Source organism: Talpa europaea, assembly GCF_964194135.1.
Source record: "Talpa europaea genome assembly, chromosome: 2".
NCBI classification, from domain to species: Eukaryota; Metazoa; Chordata; class Mammalia; order Eulipotyphla; family Talpidae; genus Talpa; species Talpa europaea.
This window is the reverse complement of record NC_140068.1, coordinates 97,110,998-97,132,665: the sequence shown is the minus strand read 5'-3', so window position 1 is coordinate 97,132,665 and position 21,668 is coordinate 97,110,998. Positions and strand designations below refer to the sequence as shown.

The window sequence follows — 21,668 nt, the reverse complement described above, 5'->3', positions numbered from 1 at the left end:
TTCTTTGTTTACTTCCGGGTTTTCAATACTGAGAGGAGAACGTGAGTAGGACCCGGTTTCGGTTGAGGGTTTTGGGGGTCTCATTTCGCCCGCCACCCCCTGGAGCCGGAGTAGAGTGGATATTCCGAACCGGTAGAGGCTGCCTTTCAAGAGTACTGTCATTTCCGCAGGCCAGGCCAGGGACGAGACCTCGGGTCCTTTCCAGAGTGAAATCCAGCCGCCCCTCTCCCACTCCCCGCAGACTTTCGTCCCCGCCATGGCTGAACTGATTCAGAAGAAGTTACAGGGAGAAGTGGAGAAATATCAACAGCTACAAAAGGGTAAGGGAGCAGGGTCGGTGTAGCCTCGTCCCAGTCCCTTCACTCACTCACAATCCGAAGCTATACCCAGATGTTGTCTTCCCCACCCGGGTCCCCTCCTCCTCCTTCATTCTTGTCTATTTCCTCGGTTCCATTTTCTCCTGACTGGGATTGGTGGGGATCGGGTGGCTCTTTTTATACCTTAGCCAAATCTTTCTTCTCATACTCTAGATTTGAGTAAATCCATGTCAGGGCGGCAGAAGCTGGAGGCACAACTAACAGAAAACAATATCGTGAAGGAGGTGAGAGACTGGGATTTGTGGGGCGAGGAGGGACCTGTATTAGCAATGATTCTGAAGATGTATGTCCCACTCCTCCAGGAACTGGCCCTGCTAGATGGGTCCAACGTGGTCTTTAAACTTCTGGGTCCCGTGCTGGTCAAACAGGAGCTGGGGGAGGCGCGGGCCACAGTTGGGAAGAGGCTGGACTATATCACAGCTGAAATGTGAGTCTTTCTACTACCACCCTGTGGTGCACCTGACACTCTTAGAGTTGTGGAGAAACCTTTGTAGAGTAGCTCTCTGGAGTAGCCCCCAGTTGTCTGGTTCCTCCAGCCCCTCTCATTTAGCCCCCCTCCTCCCTCAATCTCAACTTTTTCACCCAACTCTCTCAGCACCCTCATTAGTAAGCACCTCTGATTCCTCAATTGTCTCTCTCTCTCTTTCCTCTCTTCAGTAAGAGATACGAATCCCAGCTCCGAGACCTTGAGCGGCAATCAGAACAACAGAGGGAGACCCTTGCTCAGCTGCAACAGGAGTTCCAGCGGGCCCAGGCAGCAAAGGCAGGGGCTTCTGGGAAGGCCTGACCCCATGGTAGGGGGGAGGGTAGGGGAGGGAATGAGGCAGCTCTAGGGTCTATACTGTAGCTAATAAAATGTGAGAATACCTGGCTGTTTTCCAACCAGCCACTTCTGTCATAATTGTGTCGTCTTCCCCCTCCCCTACATCGTCCACCTTGTATGCACACCACCTACATTACTCCATCAGGTCCAAATTCTTAAGATGTCTCAAACTTACTTCTTGCCTCAATGCTCCCCTATTTTGGTTGGCACATTGCTTAAGGAAACATCAGCAACAACACAATCTGTGGGGATGTCAGCTGGCTAAAGAACTTCCAGTTCTCAAACTTGAGACCCCACAGTGAAACGTAGTGGTCCTCCCTGCTATGATTATTTGTCATCCTCCGAGAGAGCACCTTGGAATCTCTTACTTCTTTTTAGCCTCTCCCTAGAATTTGAGTGTAGCAAAACTGATTTAAAATTCCATCACATAATGCTTTGTGAGGTTGTAAGTTCTCCAAAGTTGCACATTGTCCACAAAGTTGTTCTATTTCTTTGTCTTAAAATTGTGCCTTAAAAATTTGCAGTCAGGGGAGTTCTTCATGCCAGTCACTCTAATTGGGTGGCTAGTACTTGATATGGGTCTGTGACAACTGAGGAAAGAAAGAAAGGGGCCAGAGGAGGAGATGTTGCTGGGAAGGTATAAACCTTTCTGAGGAAATCATTTTCCACAATATCTGACTTGGAGCTCTTCTGGGGATAGAAAACATTGGACACAGCCTTGTTCTGTGGCATCTGCCTTGAGCCAACTCCCCACCCCCACTTCTAGTAGCTAATCATACACACTGCAAGAACAGGGAAGTGAAATTCAGGTAGTGTTTTGGTTTATTATCTTAGTGTTGTCACAGTGACAGGGACCTTGTAGGAAAAGAATACTTGAACCCACTTCTTGCCATCCCGTCACCCCAGGGCTCAGAGCCACTAGGCTTTTCCTCTCCTAGGCTTTTCCATGCTCTTTACATGCTAGGATGTGGCCAGGAATCAGAAACTGATTGCTGCTTCCAGCACTAGCCATGTGCTGTGTTCATGGAAATAGGGGAGGTATACACAGGTATCCTACTTGGTTACCAAGATTGCCAGTTCCCACAGGGCTGGATTTCTCGGCTATCTGGTAAGTCAGTGTCACTTCACTGCCCCAGGGTGGCTGCTACTTTGCTGCATTTCTTCTCAGTGCGACATAACTGCCAACATTCGGGATGGCTACCCACATCTGGTAAGGCCACCATGAGTTCTGTAAGCCAGCAGGACTTCCTCCTTAAAACAGTGCCCGGGCAATCTTCCTCCCTGTGGCCTTGATTCTGGGAAAAGAACCCCCTCCTCCCTCACTTGGAGGAGTTCCTGAGGCAGAGGGGCCACTGGGGAGGCCAGGTGGAGCAGTAGAGGACCTTCGCCGCTGCCGCAGGACGAAATCATGGGAGGCCCCATCCATAGCATAGAAGACGTTAGCCGAGGGTGGGATAGTCAGCTCTGCAGGTTCAGAGAAGGGGTATCAAGCACAAACACAGTCATTGCCTCACAACCGCCCAGATGTAGAAGCAATCCCACTGCTGGGGACCACTCTACCCCCAAGCCTGCATTCCCTCATAGCCTCTGACCTCGCTCCCCTGGTAGCAGCTGTACCAGCTCATACTCCGAAGCCACTGCAGAATCACGATTGTTTTTCTTAAGGACACGACTGATGACACTTGGAGCCTTGTCCTGGCTTGTCACCTGTCAGGAGAGGAGACGAAAAGAGCAGTGAATTGGCCATGATGATCTCTCCTTCCTATCCTTTCAACCCTGGCTACTGATTATCCACGCACAGGTTATCCATGTGCACCGTTAATTTAGAGTGAACAAGGAGACCCAATATGGTGGTTCCCTGAACTTGACAAGCCATCCTAGTGAAATAGAGCTGCTCTCTGTGGGGAAACTGATTGATTCAACAAATAGAATATGGCCATCCAGGGCCTCCTTGGTGGCGCAAGGGGTTAAACACCGCACTATGAAGTAATCCGCAGCATCTGCAGCATGAGTTCCAACCCCGGCCGGCCAAGGAGCAACCCACATGGGGCAGCAGACCTCTCCTGTCTCGCCCGCTGCTCCCTTTAGCAGTGTATTTCAATCTGTTCTATTCCCCACTCTGTCTCTCGTAAATCCTCTCGCTGCCCGCACCTCTGGCCTGTCCCCCAGCTCTTGTATGCATAAATAAATAAATTTAAAAAAAAAAAAAAGAATATGCCCACCCAAAGTTCCAGGTGCAGCAGCAAAATAGCCATCAAATAAAACATAGCTGCTAAAACCCAAGATCCCATTTCAAAGTAGAATCGTCGTCCCGTTTAGCTAGTTAAACCTAAAACTACATCTATATTGTCCCACGAGGCACCACCCTTCACCGCCCCCTCCTAGCCCATGCCTCCCTCACCAGGATGCTCTTGTAGACGCTGCCATCTTCCCCCAGCTCCATCTGGACTCGGATGATTCGGCAATCAGAAGCCCCTGGCCCAGACCCCCCACCCCCGTATCCTGTGCCCTTGGAGGCCCCTTCTGCACCGCCACTGAGTGGGGAGCCACAGGAAGCAGAGCGGCGGTGACCTCGAGAAGGCCTAGGGGAGGAAGCTGGGGGAGAGAGGTGGCTGGAGTCAGCCGGGCTGTGCAGGGGTGGAGTGCTTTCCAGGGCGGAGTCCAGAGATGAGACAGACGGCCACTTCATGTGCTGGGGACAAACAACATGGGGACTGGGGTGAAGGCAGGGAGATCAAGGAAGAAACATACACAAAGTCAGGGTCAGTGTTGAGGTCAGAGGTCAGGAGCAGAGCTCACCTGGGCCAGCCGGGTTAGTAAAGGAGCAGGAGTTCCAGGCACCTCATCTCCCCCTACACTGGGCCGGTCCCAGGACACAAGGGAGGTGGGACCCCCAACAGAGCCCAGAACCCTACAGGGGTGAGATTGGGACAGTCAGAGAAAGAAGGGTAAGCCTCCAAAAGCCTATCCCCCGACCGCTGACTCACTCTGTCCAATGTGAGATGACCACTGCTGGTCGAAGCACCCTTGGGGCAGGAGATTCACTGGTACCAGATGGCTCCACCTCATAAGACACACGATGGCTGGGAGAGGGAGAAATGGACAGAGATGAGGACAGGACACACTCCCAGGCCCAGCCTGAGTCCCAACTTCACCCAGCCAGTCACCTCTGAGCCTCTGTTAGTGGCCGGAGTCCCTGAAGCCACCGCTGGATGTCAGGGTCAGGTCGGAGGTCATAGCCGCGACATTCGTTCTGGAGCCGCTGAAGCTCAGAAAGGACAGCAAACTCCTACAAAAGAGCCTCAAACTGTAGGAGTAAAATCTCAGGGACACCTGACTCATCCTTTTCTCCCTTTCCTGGGACATGGCTAGGGGGTGTCTGGCCTCACCCATGCATTCCACTCACCTTTCTCCGTTTGTCAAAATTAATGTATCCATTCTGCAAGAACAAAAGGGATGGGAGAGAGATGTACTCTCCCAAGCACCTGCACACCCACATCCAGCTCACATACACTTCCCTCCACCTCTTCCCTCACATCCACCAGGCCCTAATTACTCAACCTTCAAAGTTTTCAAATCAGGTAGAAACTGTATCCTCGTATTTGTTCAACAAACATCTCAAATATGTTTTAACACTCACTTAACCCTCATAATAATAAGTTGATGAGTTTCTCCTTTATAGCTCACTAAGGCACAGAGAGGCTTAGCAACTTCCAAAGTAAGAGCACCAGAACCCTACAATCTGGCTCCAGGGTCGCATGCTCAACTACCACAGCCTCTTCACAAAGGGAGGGCTGTCTGACCCTGAGCCATCACATCATGTTTACACACACCCACACACACCCACACACACACACACACACACTACTGACCTCCAGCTCATCCTTGGAGGCTGCATCCAGCATCACCAGGTCCTTTAAGAAGGTACCAAGGTAGGGCACCACACCCTGAGGTCAGAGGCAAGAGTCAGTTGCCCCTGCCACTGATCCAGGGGTTCTCCACCCCATGCACGTCCCCATCCCATTGCTTCGGAGAACACATTTAATTGTCCACACCCTACTTGCCTCCCCTTTCCATCATTCACACAGCTCCCCCCCACACACACTTCTTACTCATTTTAACCACCCCCTCCCCCCAGTCACTCACCCCTCTCCGGGAGCCAGGCCTCGGAGTTTTCTTGGAATTTGTCTCCAGAGAGGGCTGCAGTTTCACATCCTGGTGGTGGCAGAAGAAGGAGATGTGGTGGTGGGAGTGGAAAGCAGATGTAGCTGGGAACGCCAGGGAATAGGGCTCACCTGCAGGAGCAGCTCCCGGCTCTGAGAATAATTATCCTCCTCAGAGAAAATCTGACAGAGGCTGGAGAAGACTCTGAGGCTGTCCCTAGGGGATGGAGGGCAGTAGCCTTGAGGATGGGCTTGGCAGAGGCAATCCCAACCCTCACTCCCAGTCCAGTGCCCAACCTGGCTGCTTCTCCCCAGGCTGCCCGAAGCCTGTGGATGGGGCTGGACTGCAGGGCTGACACGACAGCGTAAACTGAGGAGAAGTTTCGGAGCAGACGACATTCCTGTGGGAGTCACAGAGGGAGGCCACAGCTGTGGGACTCCCCTCTACACCCTGGCCCCCAACAGGGCCCATCGGTTCTCTTACCTCTGCCACTCGAATCCACTTCTCCAGAAGCCGGGCCCTCTGGGGGGGACGGAGTGGCCGTATGGTCACCTCCCCAGGTCCCTCTCCGGTTGGGGTGGCCCCCAGGACAGAGCTGACCACTGCCCCTGCCACCTTGTTGAACTGTGTGATAGTAGCCCGGACAGATGGGCAGAGGTGGGAATGTCCTGGCCGGTCTCTGTGACCCCATAGGCCCCCCAGGCACTGAGAGGGGACCAGATTGAGAAACAGTTCCTGCAGATCAAAGGTCAGAGGTTAAAATTCATCATCAAGTGGGGTCAGCCTTCTAATATCGGGGCTGTGAGGATCTCAGGCGGCCAAGGAACCAGAGGGGCACAGGGTTGGAGGGTAATGCCCAAGGGGAAAGGGGAAAGGTCAAAACTGGGTGGATGGAGGAGGCTGGGAGCTGGATCAAGGGTTGGAAGCAAGGAAAGGATCTGGAGTCAAGGAGAGGTTAGTAAGGGGACAGGGGGCATGGGGTCAGAGGTCAGGGTCTCACCGCATCTAGCAGGGTCAGCTGTTCGGCCAAGTGGTCAGCGAGGAACACCAGGACATCCGTGGGGTCAGCAGGGGGATCGCCGGGGAGGGCCAGGGGCTTAGGAAGGTCGGGGGCCTGGGGGTCCACCCGGGACCGGAGGTTGCGGATGAGGTCAGCGCTGCCCCCCCCAACACCCTCCCCTGCTGCATACCCTGTCCGAAGCAAGAAGCTCTCAAGCCGGTCAAGCTGACCCTTGACCTCAGAGCCAAAATCCTCAGGGTGAGAGGCCAGCCAGGTTGACAGGACAGAGATGGCTACCCTGGGAGAAGGTGAAATCAGCCAGGGATCAGATGTCAAGCTACAGCTCAGGCAGAGGGGAATGTGAGGTAAAGAAGCTGGGGTCACTTACCCTTTGGTTCGCTCAAGTTCATCGGTAGGATGAGATTCAAGGGCTTCCAACCTGGGGAGGGAAAGAGAACCTATCTGTTTATATTTTTCCAAAGTCCAGTGGCTGTGACTATTTTTGCTGGGATACTGATTAGAAAGTCTAGATGCCTCCAGGACCAAGTCCCTTATGACTGACCTGTCAGCCACAAGTCCTAGTAGGGCAGGCGTGGAGGTGAAGGCCCGGTGGGTAGCCAGGAAGGCTGATGTGAAGGTCATGTCAGCCCCTGCAGTCCGAGCATCCAGCAGGTACCTGACCAGGGCCTCCAGTGTGCCAGCACGGAGCCTTCTGGAGGAACGCGGGGGAGGCATTGGGGCCTGAGGGAGATAGAGGGCCAGTCACTAATCCTTTCTTCAATCCTGCTTCTGGATCTCTGGGGCCAATTCTAGACCTAGATCATCCAGGCTTACACTACTTAGAAGAGAGTAAAAGACAGCCTAAGTCACATAGCACAGTCAGGTGTCTGGACTTCTAACCTAGCACTCTGGCCAGAAAATCGGCCACAGGACAAAGAGCTGGAGGTGATGGGTCAGAGGTAAGAAGCCAAAGTTATGATCTCACCAAGGGATTAAGAGGTCGATACTGGCGGCTGGTGACAGTAAATGTGGCACCATCCTCCTCCTCATCCCAGGCAGTCACAGGGGCCTGGAGGAGCAAGGAAGGGGTGTCAGACAGCCCCACAGCACCCCCACTGTCCCCAGCCCTCACCCCAGGTCCTACTCCTCCCTCTGTGCCCCTCACCTGTGATGGCAGGGGACAGTACCAGCGAGTGCGAGGGGCGGGGCGGGCTGGTGACCCCAGGTCTCCCACACTGGGGCCCAGACAGCCCCCCCCAAGCCGCCTCAGGGCCCGGTGGAGTCGAGGGGCTTGAAGTGGGGAGGCTGGTGGAAGGCAGGAACCCTGATCCTGGAGGCCACCGTAGCCCCTTCCCCCCAGAGCTGAGTCCCAACACAGAGAAGCAAGGTGTAAAGGACAGGAGGGGAGGCCAGAGGCCGAAAGTCAAGAGGCAGAGACCTTGAGAAGCTGAAACCTCAGTCATAGGCACAGCCCCATGCTCCGCCCTTCCCCGCGGGAACTGGCCAAGCCCGAAGAATTAGTACTTCCCCTTAGCCCCCAGCCCCCTGCCCTTAGACCCCTGCGAGGTGGCGGCTCCGATCCCAGGACAGGAAAGAGAAGGGGAAGTGGGGATGATGGTGGTGGGGAGGGGGGGGGTTGTAGACTCAGTGTCACGTGGCCCCAGCCCCTCCTCCCAACGGATCCCGAAAAACCAGCCCTGCCAGTCACCCTGCCCTCACCCAGCCTTGGGACCCAGGAGTCCAGGGCCTCGGGGCCCCAAATCCAACTTCTGGCCCCTCCCATGTCCCCAAATCCTGCTCCTGGCCACCACCATTAGTCCCTGAGGAGAGCAGGTGACCACCTCCACTCAGCCTGGGAACTCGCTCCAAGTTCCGCGAACCTTGGCTTTCCGCCTCCACTCAGGGCCAGGAGGGAGAAGGGGGAGGGGTCACGAAATCGAAGGGTTCCCTCCCCAATCCCAGAGTCAGAGGAGCCGGTTACTGTGGAAACAAACCCCTCCCCGCCAAACAAAAACAAGGAGGGACAGGGACCAAGACACAATGCCCGGAGAGACGGGCGCTGGGGGCCGAGGACCCGCTGGACAGCCCCTCCAGGCGGCAACAGGGCAGGTTCCTACGGGCAGGCCCCAAATCACTCAGGCACAAAGATCCGGAGAAACGCCGGGCCTCCCCGCGGCGGGGAGCTGGCAGACGCCCAGAGAGAGGAAATAACCGAGGCAGGGAAGGGAGGCCGGGACACCGACTCGAGAGAAAAGAGTCTCCCAAGTTCGCGCGGCCCCTGCCTCCCCCCGCCTGCGTCTCACCTCGTCTTCTTCCTCCTCCTCCTCGTCCTCCTGCCCCCCGCCCGCGCCCAGGCCACCTGGGCCCCCACCCTCTTCGGGGTCTCGGCTCCGGAAGCTGCTCAACACGACTCCCCCGGGGGGGCTCGTGTCCCAAAGCAGCCGCAGGGGCCGCGGGAGCATGGCCGGATGAAGGAATCAGCGGGGTCGGCCCATGGGGGCGCCTGGGGAGAGACCGGAGGGGGAACGGGTGGAGAGTCAGGTGGGCGCGGGATCCGGGCGGGGAGGACGCGTGTGGGTGTCTAGGAAACCGGACGGCAATCCAGCAGGGAGGCTGAGGGCGGGGGGCAACGCCAGGGCGGAATATGGGGGCCCCGGTGCACTTGGGGGATGAAGGGGTCACGGGAACGGGCAGGGTCACGGGGCTCTGACCTGCTTGGGAGGGGTGGGGGGCAGCGCGGGTCCCCGGGCCGCTGTTCTCGCCGGTCTCCGGCCCGCGACCGAGTACCCTCCCCGGCTTTTCCGCACCCCCGTTAAGCCCCCCCCCGCCAGGCTCCCGGGCCTCCCGCCCTTTCCGCTCCCCCCACGTCCGCCCGCTCCGAGAGCAGGAGCCAAAAGGGGAAGGAAGTGAGGACAGGAGCCAGGGCCGCGGACTAGGGGAGCGCTGGGCGCCGGGGGCCGCGAGCCAGGAGTCCCGGCCCCGGCTCCGCGGTCCTCACGCCCCCCCCGCCCCGACTCGGGGACCCGCGGCCCACGTCGCCCCTCCCTGAACTTGGATAAGATTCTACGCCCCAGCCCCCGGGGGCGGGCAGGGGCAGAACGACACCCGCCACTCCACGCACGGCGGGAGCCGCCGGGGAGGCGCTTTAGGCCGGGCGGGCGCAGCCCTCCACCCCGCGGGGCTGCGCGCCCCACCCCCACCCACGCGCGGAGCGGCCCGCGTCCACTCCGGGTTTTCGGGAGCGCCCTGGGCTCCCGCCTCGGGAGGGCGGAGCAGGAAGCCGCCGCATCCGGTTCCAGATTCGCGCTCCGGAGTTTCCGGCGCGGGCCGGGATCTGCGCTCCCCGCTGGGCCCCCGGCCCGCTGCCCGGGGTGTCGGGCGCGCGGTGGTGGCGCCCACCGCGAGCTTGCAGGGGCGGCTGCGTGTGGCCCAGATGTCGGGGTAACTGGACGGGACCAGAAGTGATTGGGAGACGGGTTTTTCTTGGAAAGGGAGACCCCGGCGTGGCCTGCGCCAGCCCTTGGAAACAGCTTTATTCCCACCCGGTTAGACGCGCCGCCGTCGGCCTGGCCGCGGGCCTGTGCTCGGAGGCCCCCAAGCCGAGCCGCAGCTCCTTCCAGCAGTAGTTACAAGACCGAACCCCGGTTTTTGAATGCTGTGGGCAGGAAAAAAACTAATTTCTTGTATCGAGCGCCCTCCAGTGGCCGTCAGGCTCTGCAGGCGCGGGGGATACTGCAGTGGACGGGCCCGGCCTCGAGGAGCCCGCAGTCTGGCGGGGGGCGGGAGGGGGACAGGCATTTACCAAGGACTCGCGCGATCACTTAACACAACCGCAAAGAACCGCACTGTGGGACACATGGCGGTCTGTAGGGAGTGCTGAGGCTGACCTGGACTGGAGCCGGGGGAGGACGAGGGTCAAGCTGGCAGAGGGAACGGATCACTGGCACCCAGGGCTGGCAGGAGGCGGTTAGTCCATTGTAGGAGAGGAGGGCTGGAGGGCACAGGTGGGCAGAAGTGTACGCCGTGGCTGAGCATGGGATGCATAGGCCAATGGCAAGAAGAATGGGTTTGGCCTCTAGGGCACCAGTTCTCCAAGTATGCTCCCTGTCCCAGAGGTTCCTGTGACTACTGTACCAGGTTAAGACTTTTTACAGTAATGCTAAGATGTTACCTGCTTTTTTCTCTCTCGTTCTCTAAGAATATAGTGTTTTCCAGAAGGTACAAGATGTGAACTGGCATTATTGCCCTCAAGGTTAATGGAATATGTACTTATATAGGTTCATGTTTTTTTTTTTTAGTAAGTTTCCAACTTTTTTTGTCTTTTTTAAAGATTTATTTTATTTATACAAGAGCTGGGGGTACAGTCCAGATGCGCGGGAGGGTGAGAGGACTCACCAGAGACAGAGCCGGGAACGGAACAGGCAGGCCAATCAAACACACTACTGAGGGGAGCAGAGGGCAAGACAGGAGAGGTCTGCTCACCATGTGGGTTGCTCCGAGGCCGGTGGGGATCAAACCGGTGCTGCAGAGGCTGTGGACAGCTGCACAGTGCTGCAATCAACTGCCTGTGCCACCAGGGAAGCCCAATGTTTTTGGGTTTTTTTTTAATTTATTTCTGTGTACAAGAACTGGGGTACAGGCCTGAGATGGGGGTGGGGGTGTGAGAGGATTCACCAGAGACAAAGTGGGGAGCAGAATAGGCAGACTGACTGAAACACACTGCTGAGGGGAGCAGCAGGAGAGAAAGGAGAGGTCCGCTGAGCCATGTGGGTAGCTCCCTGGTAACTCCTGCTGCAGTAGCTGTGTCTCTTTCACAGTGCTGTGCTTAACCCCTTGACCACCAGGGTGGCTCTAGTTTCATGTTTCAAATTTTTCTAAGTGCTAGAACAACTAGTTACAACCCTCCTAAGAAATGCTCTTTAAGAGTCCTTGATAATTTTTAAGAGATCCTGAGACCAAAAATTTTGAGAACCACTGCCCTGAAGCTCTAAGAAGATGAATGCCATAGATTTTTATCTAAAAAAAAAATATGCCAACAACAATAAAAAAGTATTCCAGTCACTTGTGGAGAGACTGGAGAGGGCAGGAACAGATGATGGTTGATGAGGGTGCTACCACAGTAGCTGAGGCCAGAAATAACGGTGGTTCCCCCAGGATGGTGGTGAATGCCCTCACTGTGTTTTCTGGAAGAGAAGTAAGAGGAAGTGAGGAATTGGGGGCTTTAGAAAGTGGGGTAAACTACTCCTGATCAAGCTAGAGGTAAATGAACCAACATGGGCACAGGATGGGAGAACCACAGGGCTAACTTTTGTTTTCTTCCTGGCAGACATTGCCAGTGTCACTGCATCTGTCTCTTCCAGTCCTCCCAACAAAACTCTGAGGTTCACCTTCAAATACAGTAATCACCACCCACAGGTATCTGTATTAGAATGTGGCTTGCACCAAGATGTGCTGACAGATTAAACTTCTGTATTTGAAGATTTAGGATCGGGTTGGTGGGGGGGGGGATTGTTTTTTCTTCTATTTATTACATGTTGAAATGATAATATGTTTAATATCTTGGATGAAATAAATTATTAAAATCCACCTTTCCTTTTTAATGTTGCTACTAGATCCTTTAAATGTACATATATGGTTTCCATTATAGTCCTGTGGGACATTGATACCTAAGTAATTTTTTTTAGTCTCCACACCCAAGGAAAATAAGTAGCATGCTCAGGGCAGCAGGATCTAACAGGTCTGTGAATTCCAAGCCTGGGCCCCACCCATCACACCTGCAGCCTCCCTCCAAGGGTGAATAGTTGGGGGGACAGAACCAAATGAGAAGGGAAAAATAAGGGAGGGGCAAGCGATGTTACCTTCTCCTCCTTTGAATCCTTGGGTGTATTCAGGTAGGCAGCTGTGGAGAGAGATTGAGAAAGGATGAGGGAGAGGCGTGATGGGAGGGCAGCAGGCTGGATGTCAGGCCTCTGGGAGTGGGCAGGGGATATCCCACAGTGGAGGGTCCTGGTTGGGTGGGGCCCACACTCACCAACCCAGCTCAGTGCCTTGAAGAGCCCGAGGAGCAAAAAGGCAGACAGGAAGAGGCCAACTCCGTCCTCTAGGGAGGGCCCAGAGAGACCTAGCGGCAGAGGAGACTGGAATAAGTTCCCTGTCTTCCCAGGTGCTTGACTCCAGATTTTGAATGCTTTGGCTCTTACCTGCTACCTCCAGGGTGACCTCTGCTTTGCGCCCCAAAGCGGGCAGGCTTGGGTGGTAGACACGGCAGGCATAGCGTGCCCCGTGCTGCTCAGCGGTGACTGGGGGTGGCTGGAAGTGCCCCGAGAGGCTGATGGAGCCGTCAGAGTGGTGGCGAACTGCGGAGAGCCACTTTCGCCCCTCAGCCTTTTGATAGCCACCTGCTGGGCCACCATGGAGCTCCCATTCCACCTTGAGGCCCTTGGAGGGATAAAAATGGGACACAAGGCAGAGCAACTCTGGGGGGGCCTCCCCAGCGGCAGCCCATATAAGAGGTGCTGGTGTCAGAGATACTTTGGGTGGCTCTGGAAAGAGAGTAGGAAAGGAGCATGGTAGTAATCAGTCCACACTGTCCTCCCTCAGAGACCCTCAGTTTGCCCTCTGGATTCCCCAAAATTGAGGGGGGCTTGGGTTCTTTTCTCTAGGAGTAGGGAATCTACTATCTCTCCATTGGCACTTCATAGGAATTCCTATGTCCAAGCCTCCTATCTCAGGGACCCCTATTCCCTGAGATTTGGGGAACCTTCATCCCAGAGCCCCACAGATTCCCAGGAACTTTCTAGCCATTGCCCTTGTGACTCTGAGAGACCTTAATCTGTCTCCCTCCACTCTTCTCCACCATCCCTACCCACTACTATTTTGGTGTCCCCATAATCCCAATGCCCACCCCCTACCTGTGGGAACACCTGTCCCGTCACTCACTCTGCACAGCAAGCTCCAGGGTGACCTGCCCTTGCAGGTATGGCAGGTGGACAGTGGCCAGATAGGAGCCCTCCTGAGAGGGCCGCACTGCAGGTAGCCAGAGGCTCCCATTTCCAGTCCATGGACCCCATGGCTCATTATCATCCCAAGCTGCAAATGCCACTGCTCCCTCTTGGGCAGCTGGCATCTGTCCATCCAGCCCAGGAGTGGCAGCCAGGAGGAGGTACCCTTTACCCAGGTGCTGACGTCGCCACTCCAGCCCAAAGGGAGGGGGGCCTGGGGCCGGAGCTGTAGCAGCCTGGGAAGTGGGGGGCGTGTAGGCAAAACTCAAGTCCAGCAGTGTATCTCGTCCCAGTCGGATTTGAGGGGAGGGTGTGTTGGTGAAGACAGACAGCACAGCTGTGGAAGAGGGAGAGAGGGGAGTGGAAAGGACATGAGAGAAAGAAGGGGGAAAAAACACAAGGAAAAAAAAATGGAGTTACACAGGTAGGGCAAAACTAAGTACTACCTGTCAGAGGATACCCTTTTCTGATACCATCTCCCAGCCCTCCCTGCATTGCCCCACCCCCTGGATTGGTGTTCTGTATTGGTAGGACCCAGAGTGGTTGAATGACCAGAGACTAGAGGTGAACAGGGGCAGTGACTGGGTATAGCTCTTGAAGGCTGCTCTGGACTCAGCCCACGGGAGCTGTGGGGGCAGCGAGATCTCCTGACACAGCCTGAGCCAGCCTTGGAGAGCAAGCCAGACCTTTCTTGGTTGCTATGAAGATCTTGGTGACTCATGATTTCAATCCCGTGGTGATGTCCAGAGTGTTTACTGACTCTGGAGGGTTCTGGCTCTGTCTAGACCTCTCTGCTCTATGTGGCAGTGTTCAGAGGGGAAGTGCCTGGAGCCTGGCTGTCCTGGTTAACCCTAACTTTAGCTATTTATATGGCTATAGTTATCTCACTTTTCCATGGCTAGGTTCCTAATCTCTAAAATAGGAATGATAATGCGAAGAGTACCTATCTCATGGGGTTGTTATGAGGGAGCCATATGTTATGGAGCCACTCTGCCTCCTCTAAGTATTCACTCTACAAGCATGTGTTGAGCACCTAGGATGTTCAGCGTGTTGTGGTAGAAGACAAAGTAGTGAAGAAGAGGTAACCCCTGCCCTCCAATTGCTTCCAGTTTAATAAGGAAGACAGACAAGCACGTTGCCAAGTATAATGTATAATACTCTTTCCTCACCACTTCCTACTTCTATCTCCCAAACATATCTCAAGTTCTGTTTCCAATGAAAGTTCTCATCGATGTACACTTGGATAATTGCAACGGCCTCCTCTCATGTCTCCCTATCCTCAGTGTCTCTGCTTTGATTTATCCTCCAAATTATAGCCAAGCAGTGTGGCTACAAGTCTGATCCAGTCATTCACCTGTTTAAAATTCCCAACAACTTAGAAAGCCAGTCACTAAAGGCACAGGCTGGGGCTAGATGGCCTTGGTTCAATTCCTAGCCCCTTTCTTACAAGCTTTTTGTCCTTGAGCAAGTTACCTAGCTGCTTTGTGTCACAGATTTCTTCATCTGTGACATGCGAATAATATCAACACCAATTTCTTACGGTTGTTGAGAGGAATAAATGACAATATGCATGCGAAGTGCTTTGAACAGGACCTGGCATGTAGAAAATGCTTGATAAATGTTAGCTGCTACTATTTTCTAGCTCTTGGACTATCATCATTATTATCATCATGAACTTGCTGGGAAAGTCCATGGGAAAATCATTTAATGTATATTTTCCTTATTTATCAATGATCTGACCTTGCTACCTTTTGTAAGAATCAAAATAACATAGTTTGGGGGAAAATTGCACGCATGTACACAGACACATTCAACTTCTGATGGCTCACTATCACCTGTAAGCCTGCCTTTCCGGGCACTTGGTAATCCAGCCTCCAGCCTCCATCTACCTTCCCAGGCTTCCTTCACACCCTATGAAGCAGTCACATTAAATGCCTTTCTGTGACTAGTGGAAATGCTAATCATTTTATAAGTCTTTGCTTTGGATATGTTTCCTTAGGTTTACAACATCCCTTCCCAAATATCTAAATATCCCATGTCTCTCAAGGTCAGTTCCATGGCTACTTCCTCCCAGAAGTGTCAGGGTCCTCCAAGTAATCTTTTTTCTCTAGTGAGTATGCAATTTTTAAGCCTAGCGTCTAAGTTTACAAGATTAAATTTCTCTTGGCTTTATGGGACTGCTTTAGTTCAACAGAGTTTTAAAAAGTAGGGCATTTCACCTAGTTTATAAAAATCCAGACACATACTTTTGAATTGTTAAGAACAATCCATAGGATTAATAAAACCTAGAGTTCTTACAGTTTAACCTTTAAACTAATAGTGTGCTTTAGTAGGGGTTTTAGAAACAATTTGAGGCCTGCATGCCACAAACTCTACTCTGTAAAAATGGTCTGAACAGCAAGAAAAATTCTGTTTTTGCAGCTTGCATTATATAGATTTTTGTTTTCTCATTAAAAACAAGCATATAGGGGGCCTCCCCGGTGGCGCAGCGGTTGAGCGCTGGGTTGCGAAGCGGCCCGCAGCCTCTGCAGCGCCGGTTCGATCCCCGGCTGCTCCCCAGCCACCGGAGGAGGGTCCCACATGGCGCGCAGACCTCTCCTGCCGCCCGCTGCTCCCTTCAGCAGTGTACTTTGGTCCTTCTGCCTGCTCTGCTCCCCGCTCTGGCTCTGGTGAATTCTCTCACCCTCCTGCACTTCTGACTGTACCTAGTGCTTGTATAAAAAAAAAAAAAAAAAAAAAAAAAAAAACAAGCATATAGGGCCTCCCTGGTGGCACAAGGGGTTAAGCACTATGAAGCAATTCGCAGCCTCTGCAGCACGAGTTCGATCCCAGACTGGCCAGGGAGCAACCCACATGGCGCAGCAGACCTCTTCTGTCTCGCCCACTACACTGCCCTCAGCAGTGTATTTCAGTCAATCTGCCTGCTGCCTGTTCTGTTCCCCACTCTGTCTCTCTCTGGTGATTCCTCACACACACACACACCCCTCACCCCATATCTCTGGCCTGTACCCCGTTTCTTGTATGCATAAATAAATCAATCTTTTAAAAAAACAACATCATATAAAGCATTATTTAAATTATATAAACCCAGGGCCTCCCTGGTAATACAGGGGTTAATAAAGACACAGCACTATCAAGCTATTGCCAGCCCCTGCAACATAAGTTCCATCCCCTGCCAGGAAGATAAACCTCATAGCACAGCAGACCTCTCCTGTCTCGCCTGCTGTTCCCCTCAGCAGTGTATTTCAGTAGATCTGCCTGTTCTGCTCCCCACTCTATCTGGTGAATCCGCTCATCCTCCCGTACCTCTGGCCTGCGCCCCAATTCTTGTATGCACAAATAAATCTTAAAAAAGTATTTAAACCGAAATCTACTCAAGCTTCTAGATCTAACTACCGATATGTAGGAAGTGTGGAAGAAAGATGAAGAGGGGAAATGACACCATGAGGAAACAATTGGCCAAATAGAAAACGTAGGGAAATTTTACAGGACAAATGGGGCAGGGAATGATAGAATAAAAAAGACTCAAGACAAAACAACTGATAGGTGCTGAATATTTGTGTCCCCCTTATTCCCAAATTCATATCTAAAGCTTTAACCCCCAATCCTCTCCCCGCCCCCAACCGAGTGTTACTATGTTTGGATATAAAGGGTGTGAGGAAGTGGTAAAGATTAAATGAGATCATAAACGTATGCTCCCTGTCTGTTAGAACTGCTGGACTTCTCTGAAGACATGGCCTGTAAGGGGGCCTGTAACACAAAAGGGAGAGTTTTCACCAGACATTGACCCTGCTAGCACCTTAAACTTGATCTGCTAGGCTCCACAGTTATGAGAAAATAATTCCTGTCATTTAAGCCACCCAGTCACCCAGTCTAGGCTATTATGCTATAGCAGCCTGCACAGATAACAACAATCAAATATAATACCACAGACTTGTTTTTGGCTCCTGATTCAAGCAAATCAACTGTAAAATTGTATCCTTGTACAACAGGAAAATTTTAATACAGGCTAGAAATGAAATAAATAGTACAGAATTTTTTTGTTAAGTATGATAATGGTTTCTGGCTTTTGTTACCACCTTGTTTAATAGAGATGCCTACTGAAGTACTTAGGAGTAAAGTAATATGATGCCTGGCATATATGAAACACTTAAAAAAAAAAAAAGGAAAGAAGGTGGGGGAAGATAGTGAAACATTTTGGTAAAGTGTACAAAAAAAAAAAAAACACCAACAAACAAAACTGTGCTCTTGGGTGATGGGTATATGGCAGCTAAATATACTTTTCTAATTTTGTGTCTTTGAAATTTTGTATAACAACATTCTAAAAGGTTTGTTTTTGTTCTTTTTTTTTTTTTTTTTTTTTTTTGTATAGAAGAACTGGGGTATAGGCCAGAGGTGTAGGGTGTGAGAGGAGTTACCAGAGACAGGGTGGGAAACAGAACAGGCAGATTGACTGAAATACACTGCTGAGGGGAGTAGTGGGCAGAGACAAGAGCGGTTTGCTGCTGCCATGTGGATTAACTCCTTGACCAGGATCAAACTTAGGCCTTGATGGAGATGGCACTGAGACTTAACTTGTAGGCCACCATGGAGGCTTCCATTTTAAAAGATTCATGAGAGTTAGGGCCTCCCTGGTGGCGCAGGGATTAAAGTCTCAGACCTATCAGGCTATCCCTAGCCACTGCTGCATGAGTTCAATTCCCGGCCAGGGAGCTAACCCATGTGGTGCAGCAGACCTCTCCTGTCTCGCCCACTGCTCCCCTCAGCAGAGTATTTCAGTCAATCCACCTGTTCTGCTCCCCACTCTGTCTCTAGTGAATCCTCTCACCCAATGCACTAGCATGCAGTTGGCATTATTGTAAACAAACAAGGGCAAAATTCTTGCCAAGAGAATATTCCATTGAGCATATTAAGCACGCTAAGAGTGGAGATAGCTCCCTGAAAAGTATGAAAGAAAATGATCAGAAAAAAAATGAAGGAAGCCAAAGAGAAAGGTACTTGAGTTCAGCTGCAACACCTGCCTGCTCTACCCAGAGAAGCACATTTTGTGAGAACCCATGGAAATGTGCTGATTTGCTGGACCCCATTCCCTATGAATTCGCAGCATGATAGGTCTGGACTAGTTTAAAAAAAATAGTGTATAAATACATATTAGCAAAATCATCAATGATCTGTAATCCAGGTATATATTCCATTAAAAAAATTTTTAAAGATTTATTTATGCATACAAGAACTGGGGTACAGGCCAGAGATGTGGGGGTGAGGGGATCCACCAGAGACAGAGCGGGGAACAGAACAGGCAGACCGAATGAAACAGATTGCTGAGGGGAGCAGCAGGCGAGACAGGAGAGGTCTGCTGGGCCATGTGGGCCACTCCCCAGCCAGCGGGGGATCAATCTCAAGCTGCAGAGCTTGTGGACTGCCCCATAGTGCTGTGCTCAACCCCCTGTGCCACCAGGGAGGCCCCCATTTTAAAATTTTACATTAAAACAAATTTGATTTTGGGCCTCCCCGGCGCAGCGGTTGAGCGCTGGGTTGCGAAGCTGCCCGCAGCCTCTGCGGCGCCGGTTCGATCCCCGGCTGCTCCCCGGCCACCGGAGTAGGGTCCCACATGGCGCGCAGACCTCTCCTGCCGCCCGCTGCTCCCCTCAGCAGTGTACTTCGGTCCTTCTGCCTGCTCTGCTCCCCGCTCTGGCTCTGGTGAATTCTCTCACCCTCCCGCGCTTCTGTCTGTACCCAGTGCATGTATAAACCAAACAAACAAACAAATAATAAATAAATAAATAAGACATGCCTCTAGAAAATTAAAAAAAAAAACAAACAAATTTGATTTTCTTAAGTCCCTAACAAATAGAAATGCTTGAAAAGGAAGACTGAGCACAGGAAGTTTTTACCCCTGGTGGTCTATGAAATGCAGATAATCTTCCCAGTAGGCCATTCCATGGATCCCTAACTGGGCTGCCTTCCTACCCCAGCTGCTCTCTAGGCTGCCTTACAGTATCTATGACAAATCAACTGAGAACCTTCTACAGAGCAGAATCTGCAGTTAATAACATTGTGACCCTTAAAGGGGAGGAGGAGGACACCCAAGAGATTCTGATTTTATTTATTTATTTATTTATTTATTTAAGAGATTCTGATTTTAATTCGCCTGTAAGGAGACCCAGGTTTCAGTATATTTAGAAACTTCCAAGAGGAGTTATTTGTAGCCTGGACTGAGAACTGGGCCCTAATTTATTCTTGGTGCTAAGAAATATTTATTGCATCAGTGAATAAATTAACAAAGTGCCTCCCTTGATAGTCACAACTATCAAGACACAACAGAGACAGATGGGAAATAGCATCCACATTCCACACTTAGAAAAACGGGCTCAGAAGGGACTTTCTCACCACCAGGTGGGGAAGCCAGGAGCTCTGGGGAGTACTCCTACCGCTGGAGGGAGCGACAGCCCCCACCAGGAGCAAATTGCCTCTGCCCCGCCCAGGGTCGGGCCTCCAAACCAAGACCGGAGGTGCAGGCAGAGGTGGGGGTTGGGTGTGGCTGCTGGGTCCGTCTCCCTGGTCCTGTGGGTGATTCTCGGCGAGGAGGAGGGTGGCGGGGAAGCAAGGGTGCAAGGGCTCTGTTGGGGTTGCCCTAACGGTCAGGCCGTGTTACTTACGTAAAATCACACAGGAGAGAGGGAAGGCGAGGGCTCTACCCGTATCCCACCCAGCCGCCGCTGCCCCTAGGTGTCCCCATTCCTGCGCTATCTCCCATTCCCTCCCGGCGCCCCAGCCCAACTCTGTGCCCGGCGCCTGGGCCTCAAACGGGCCACGCAGTCCCCGCCGTGGGAAGCTCGGGTCTCTCGCTGCGACCTTCCCTCTACTCGAGCCCACTAAGTGCCGCAAAGAGATGGCGCCACCTCGCGCCAAAGGGAAAGGGCTGAAGAAAAGTTCCCGCCTCTGACGCCTCCCACCCTCGTCTCCCGACAAGTTTTTCCAGGTCGGGCGCCGGGAAACCCCGCCTCTCTCCAAACCCCGCCCCAAACCTCCGGATTTGTTATACTCGGCGGGGGCTGGAAGAAGCCAGAGGCGGTTTAATTAGCCGAACTGCCTCGCTTTACAAATAAGGAAACTGGGCTCAAGTCCACACCGCGATCGCGACCCTCACGACCTCCCCCCTCTCCCCGGCCAGCTACCTGTCGCCACGGTGAAGAGAACGGGCTCCGGCTGAGGCTCGGGCTGCAACAGCAGGAGGCTGGAGAGGCTGACGACCGGGCTGGACACGCTGACCATGTACCAAGTGCCGTCCAGGGCTCTGGGGCAGCTCTCCTCGGGGGTCAGGCCGCCGGCCCACTCCGCCGAGGCGGGGAGCAGGACGTAGCGGCTCATCTCGCAGTGCGGCGCCGGGGCGTCCCGGGGGAAGCGCTTGAAGGCGGCCTGGAGGGTGCTGGGGGGATCTGTCAAGTGCGGGGAAGGGGAGCCGCAGCTGTAAAGTCACCGCGCGCAAAGGGGCGGGAGGGCAGCGCCAGGGAATTGCAAAGGCACAGACTGCCCGGTAGCGAGAGGTTCGACGTGTGTTCCAGATTCGTCTTACAGAGCGAGACACTGAGGCCACAGGTCACTGAGTGCCCTAAGGAAGACGGGGTTTCGGCGGAGGAGCCCAAGATGGAGGAGAGACCGGAAAGACTCACCGAGCACCTTGAGGTAGAGCTTGGGGTCGAGGTCGGGCCGAGGAGGTAGTGGCCCCGGGCCCTGGTGCACCATCAGGGCCGCGGGCTTCTTGGCCAGGCGGCCGCCCCCCGCATCCTCCACGAACCAGCACTCGATGACCGCGCGCCCCGCTACGACCACGGTCTGCAGGCCTGGGGGGAGGGCGCGAGGGAGCGGGAGGCCCCAACTCAGGAGAACTCACCCGACCCCGCCGCGCGTGTCGCGTGCGCGGAGGGAAACCTCCCTCTGCTTCCCCCCCCCCAGTTCCTGAGCGTTAAGTCGCGGGGTCCGCTCACCCAAAGCCACTATGAGGAGCAGGGATAGGGGCTTCATCGCGCCGCGATCTTCTCAGTCTTCAAGCCTCCTCTTCCCCTTTCACTTTCTCTTTCGCCCAAAGGCCAGCAGGAGGAGCCGAGGAAATCCCCGCTTCGATTAGCAGAGAGCTTCTGGGAGGCAGGTGCTTCCCTACTGGCCGGGCAGGTTGGTATCCAGGGCCATCCTCTCCAGTTCGGGTGTGGCACCTCAGCTCTGCCCTCCTGGAGCACCCAACACCACCCCCCTGAATCCCAGAGACCTCCCAACCCTGTGCTCCCCCAACCACCCACTCCCCC

The 21,668-nt window shown here is 53.5% G+C and overlaps 3 protein-coding genes across 5 annotated transcripts; 1 reads left to right on the top strand and 2 right to left on the bottom strand.

Moving 5' to 3' along the window:
• Positions 1-20: 20 nt before the first annotated feature.
• Positions 21-1,164, top strand: PFDN6 (prefoldin subunit 6; the record flags this gene model as incomplete). The annotated part of the gene is made up of 5 exons (XM_084227928.1): positions 21-41; positions 171-320; positions 531-601; positions 680-804; positions 1,035-1,164. Exons 2-5 carry the CDS (start codon positions 257-259, stop codon positions 1,162-1,164), a joined length of 390 nt encoding a protein of 129 aa, XP_084084054.1. The 5' UTR covers positions 21-41; positions 171-256.
• Positions 1,165-2,452: 1,288 nt separating this feature from the next.
• RGL2 (ral guanine nucleotide dissociation stimulator like 2) lies at positions 2,453-8,826 on the bottom strand (the record flags this gene model as incomplete). 3 transcript variants are annotated; one of them, XM_084227852.1, is made up of 17 exons in its annotated part: positions 2,453-2,664; positions 2,793-2,907; positions 3,602-3,892; positions 4,000-4,111; positions 4,188-4,283; positions 4,368-4,489; positions 4,607-4,639; positions 5,073-5,147; positions 5,347-5,415; positions 5,496-5,580; positions 5,661-5,764; positions 5,848-6,099; positions 6,365-6,662; positions 6,753-6,803; positions 6,927-7,105; positions 7,350-7,433; positions 8,668-8,826. In XM_084227852.1, 17 exons carry the CDS (start codon positions 8,824-8,826, stop codon positions 2,453-2,455), a joined length of 2,337 nt encoding a protein of 778 aa, XP_084083978.1. The 3 variants fall into 3 exon arrangements, with proteins under 3 accessions (XP_084083978.1, XP_084083979.1, XP_084083980.1); XM_084227853.1 differs by having other exon boundaries at positions 4,368-4,486; XM_084227854.1 differs by having other exon boundaries at positions 4,368-4,453.
• A 15-nt stretch (positions 8,827-8,841) lies between these two features.
• TAPBP (TAP binding protein) lies at positions 8,842-21,390 on the bottom strand (the record flags this gene model as incomplete). The annotated part of the gene is made up of 9 exons (XM_084259314.1): positions 8,842-8,867; positions 9,569-9,809; positions 12,223-12,263; positions 12,396-12,485; positions 12,565-12,906; positions 13,304-13,702; positions 20,544-20,804; positions 21,039-21,209; positions 21,354-21,390. 9 exons carry the CDS (start codon positions 21,388-21,390, stop codon positions 8,842-8,844), a joined length of 1,608 nt encoding a protein of 535 aa, XP_084115440.1.
• Between the last annotated feature and the right edge of the window lie 278 nt (positions 21,391-21,668).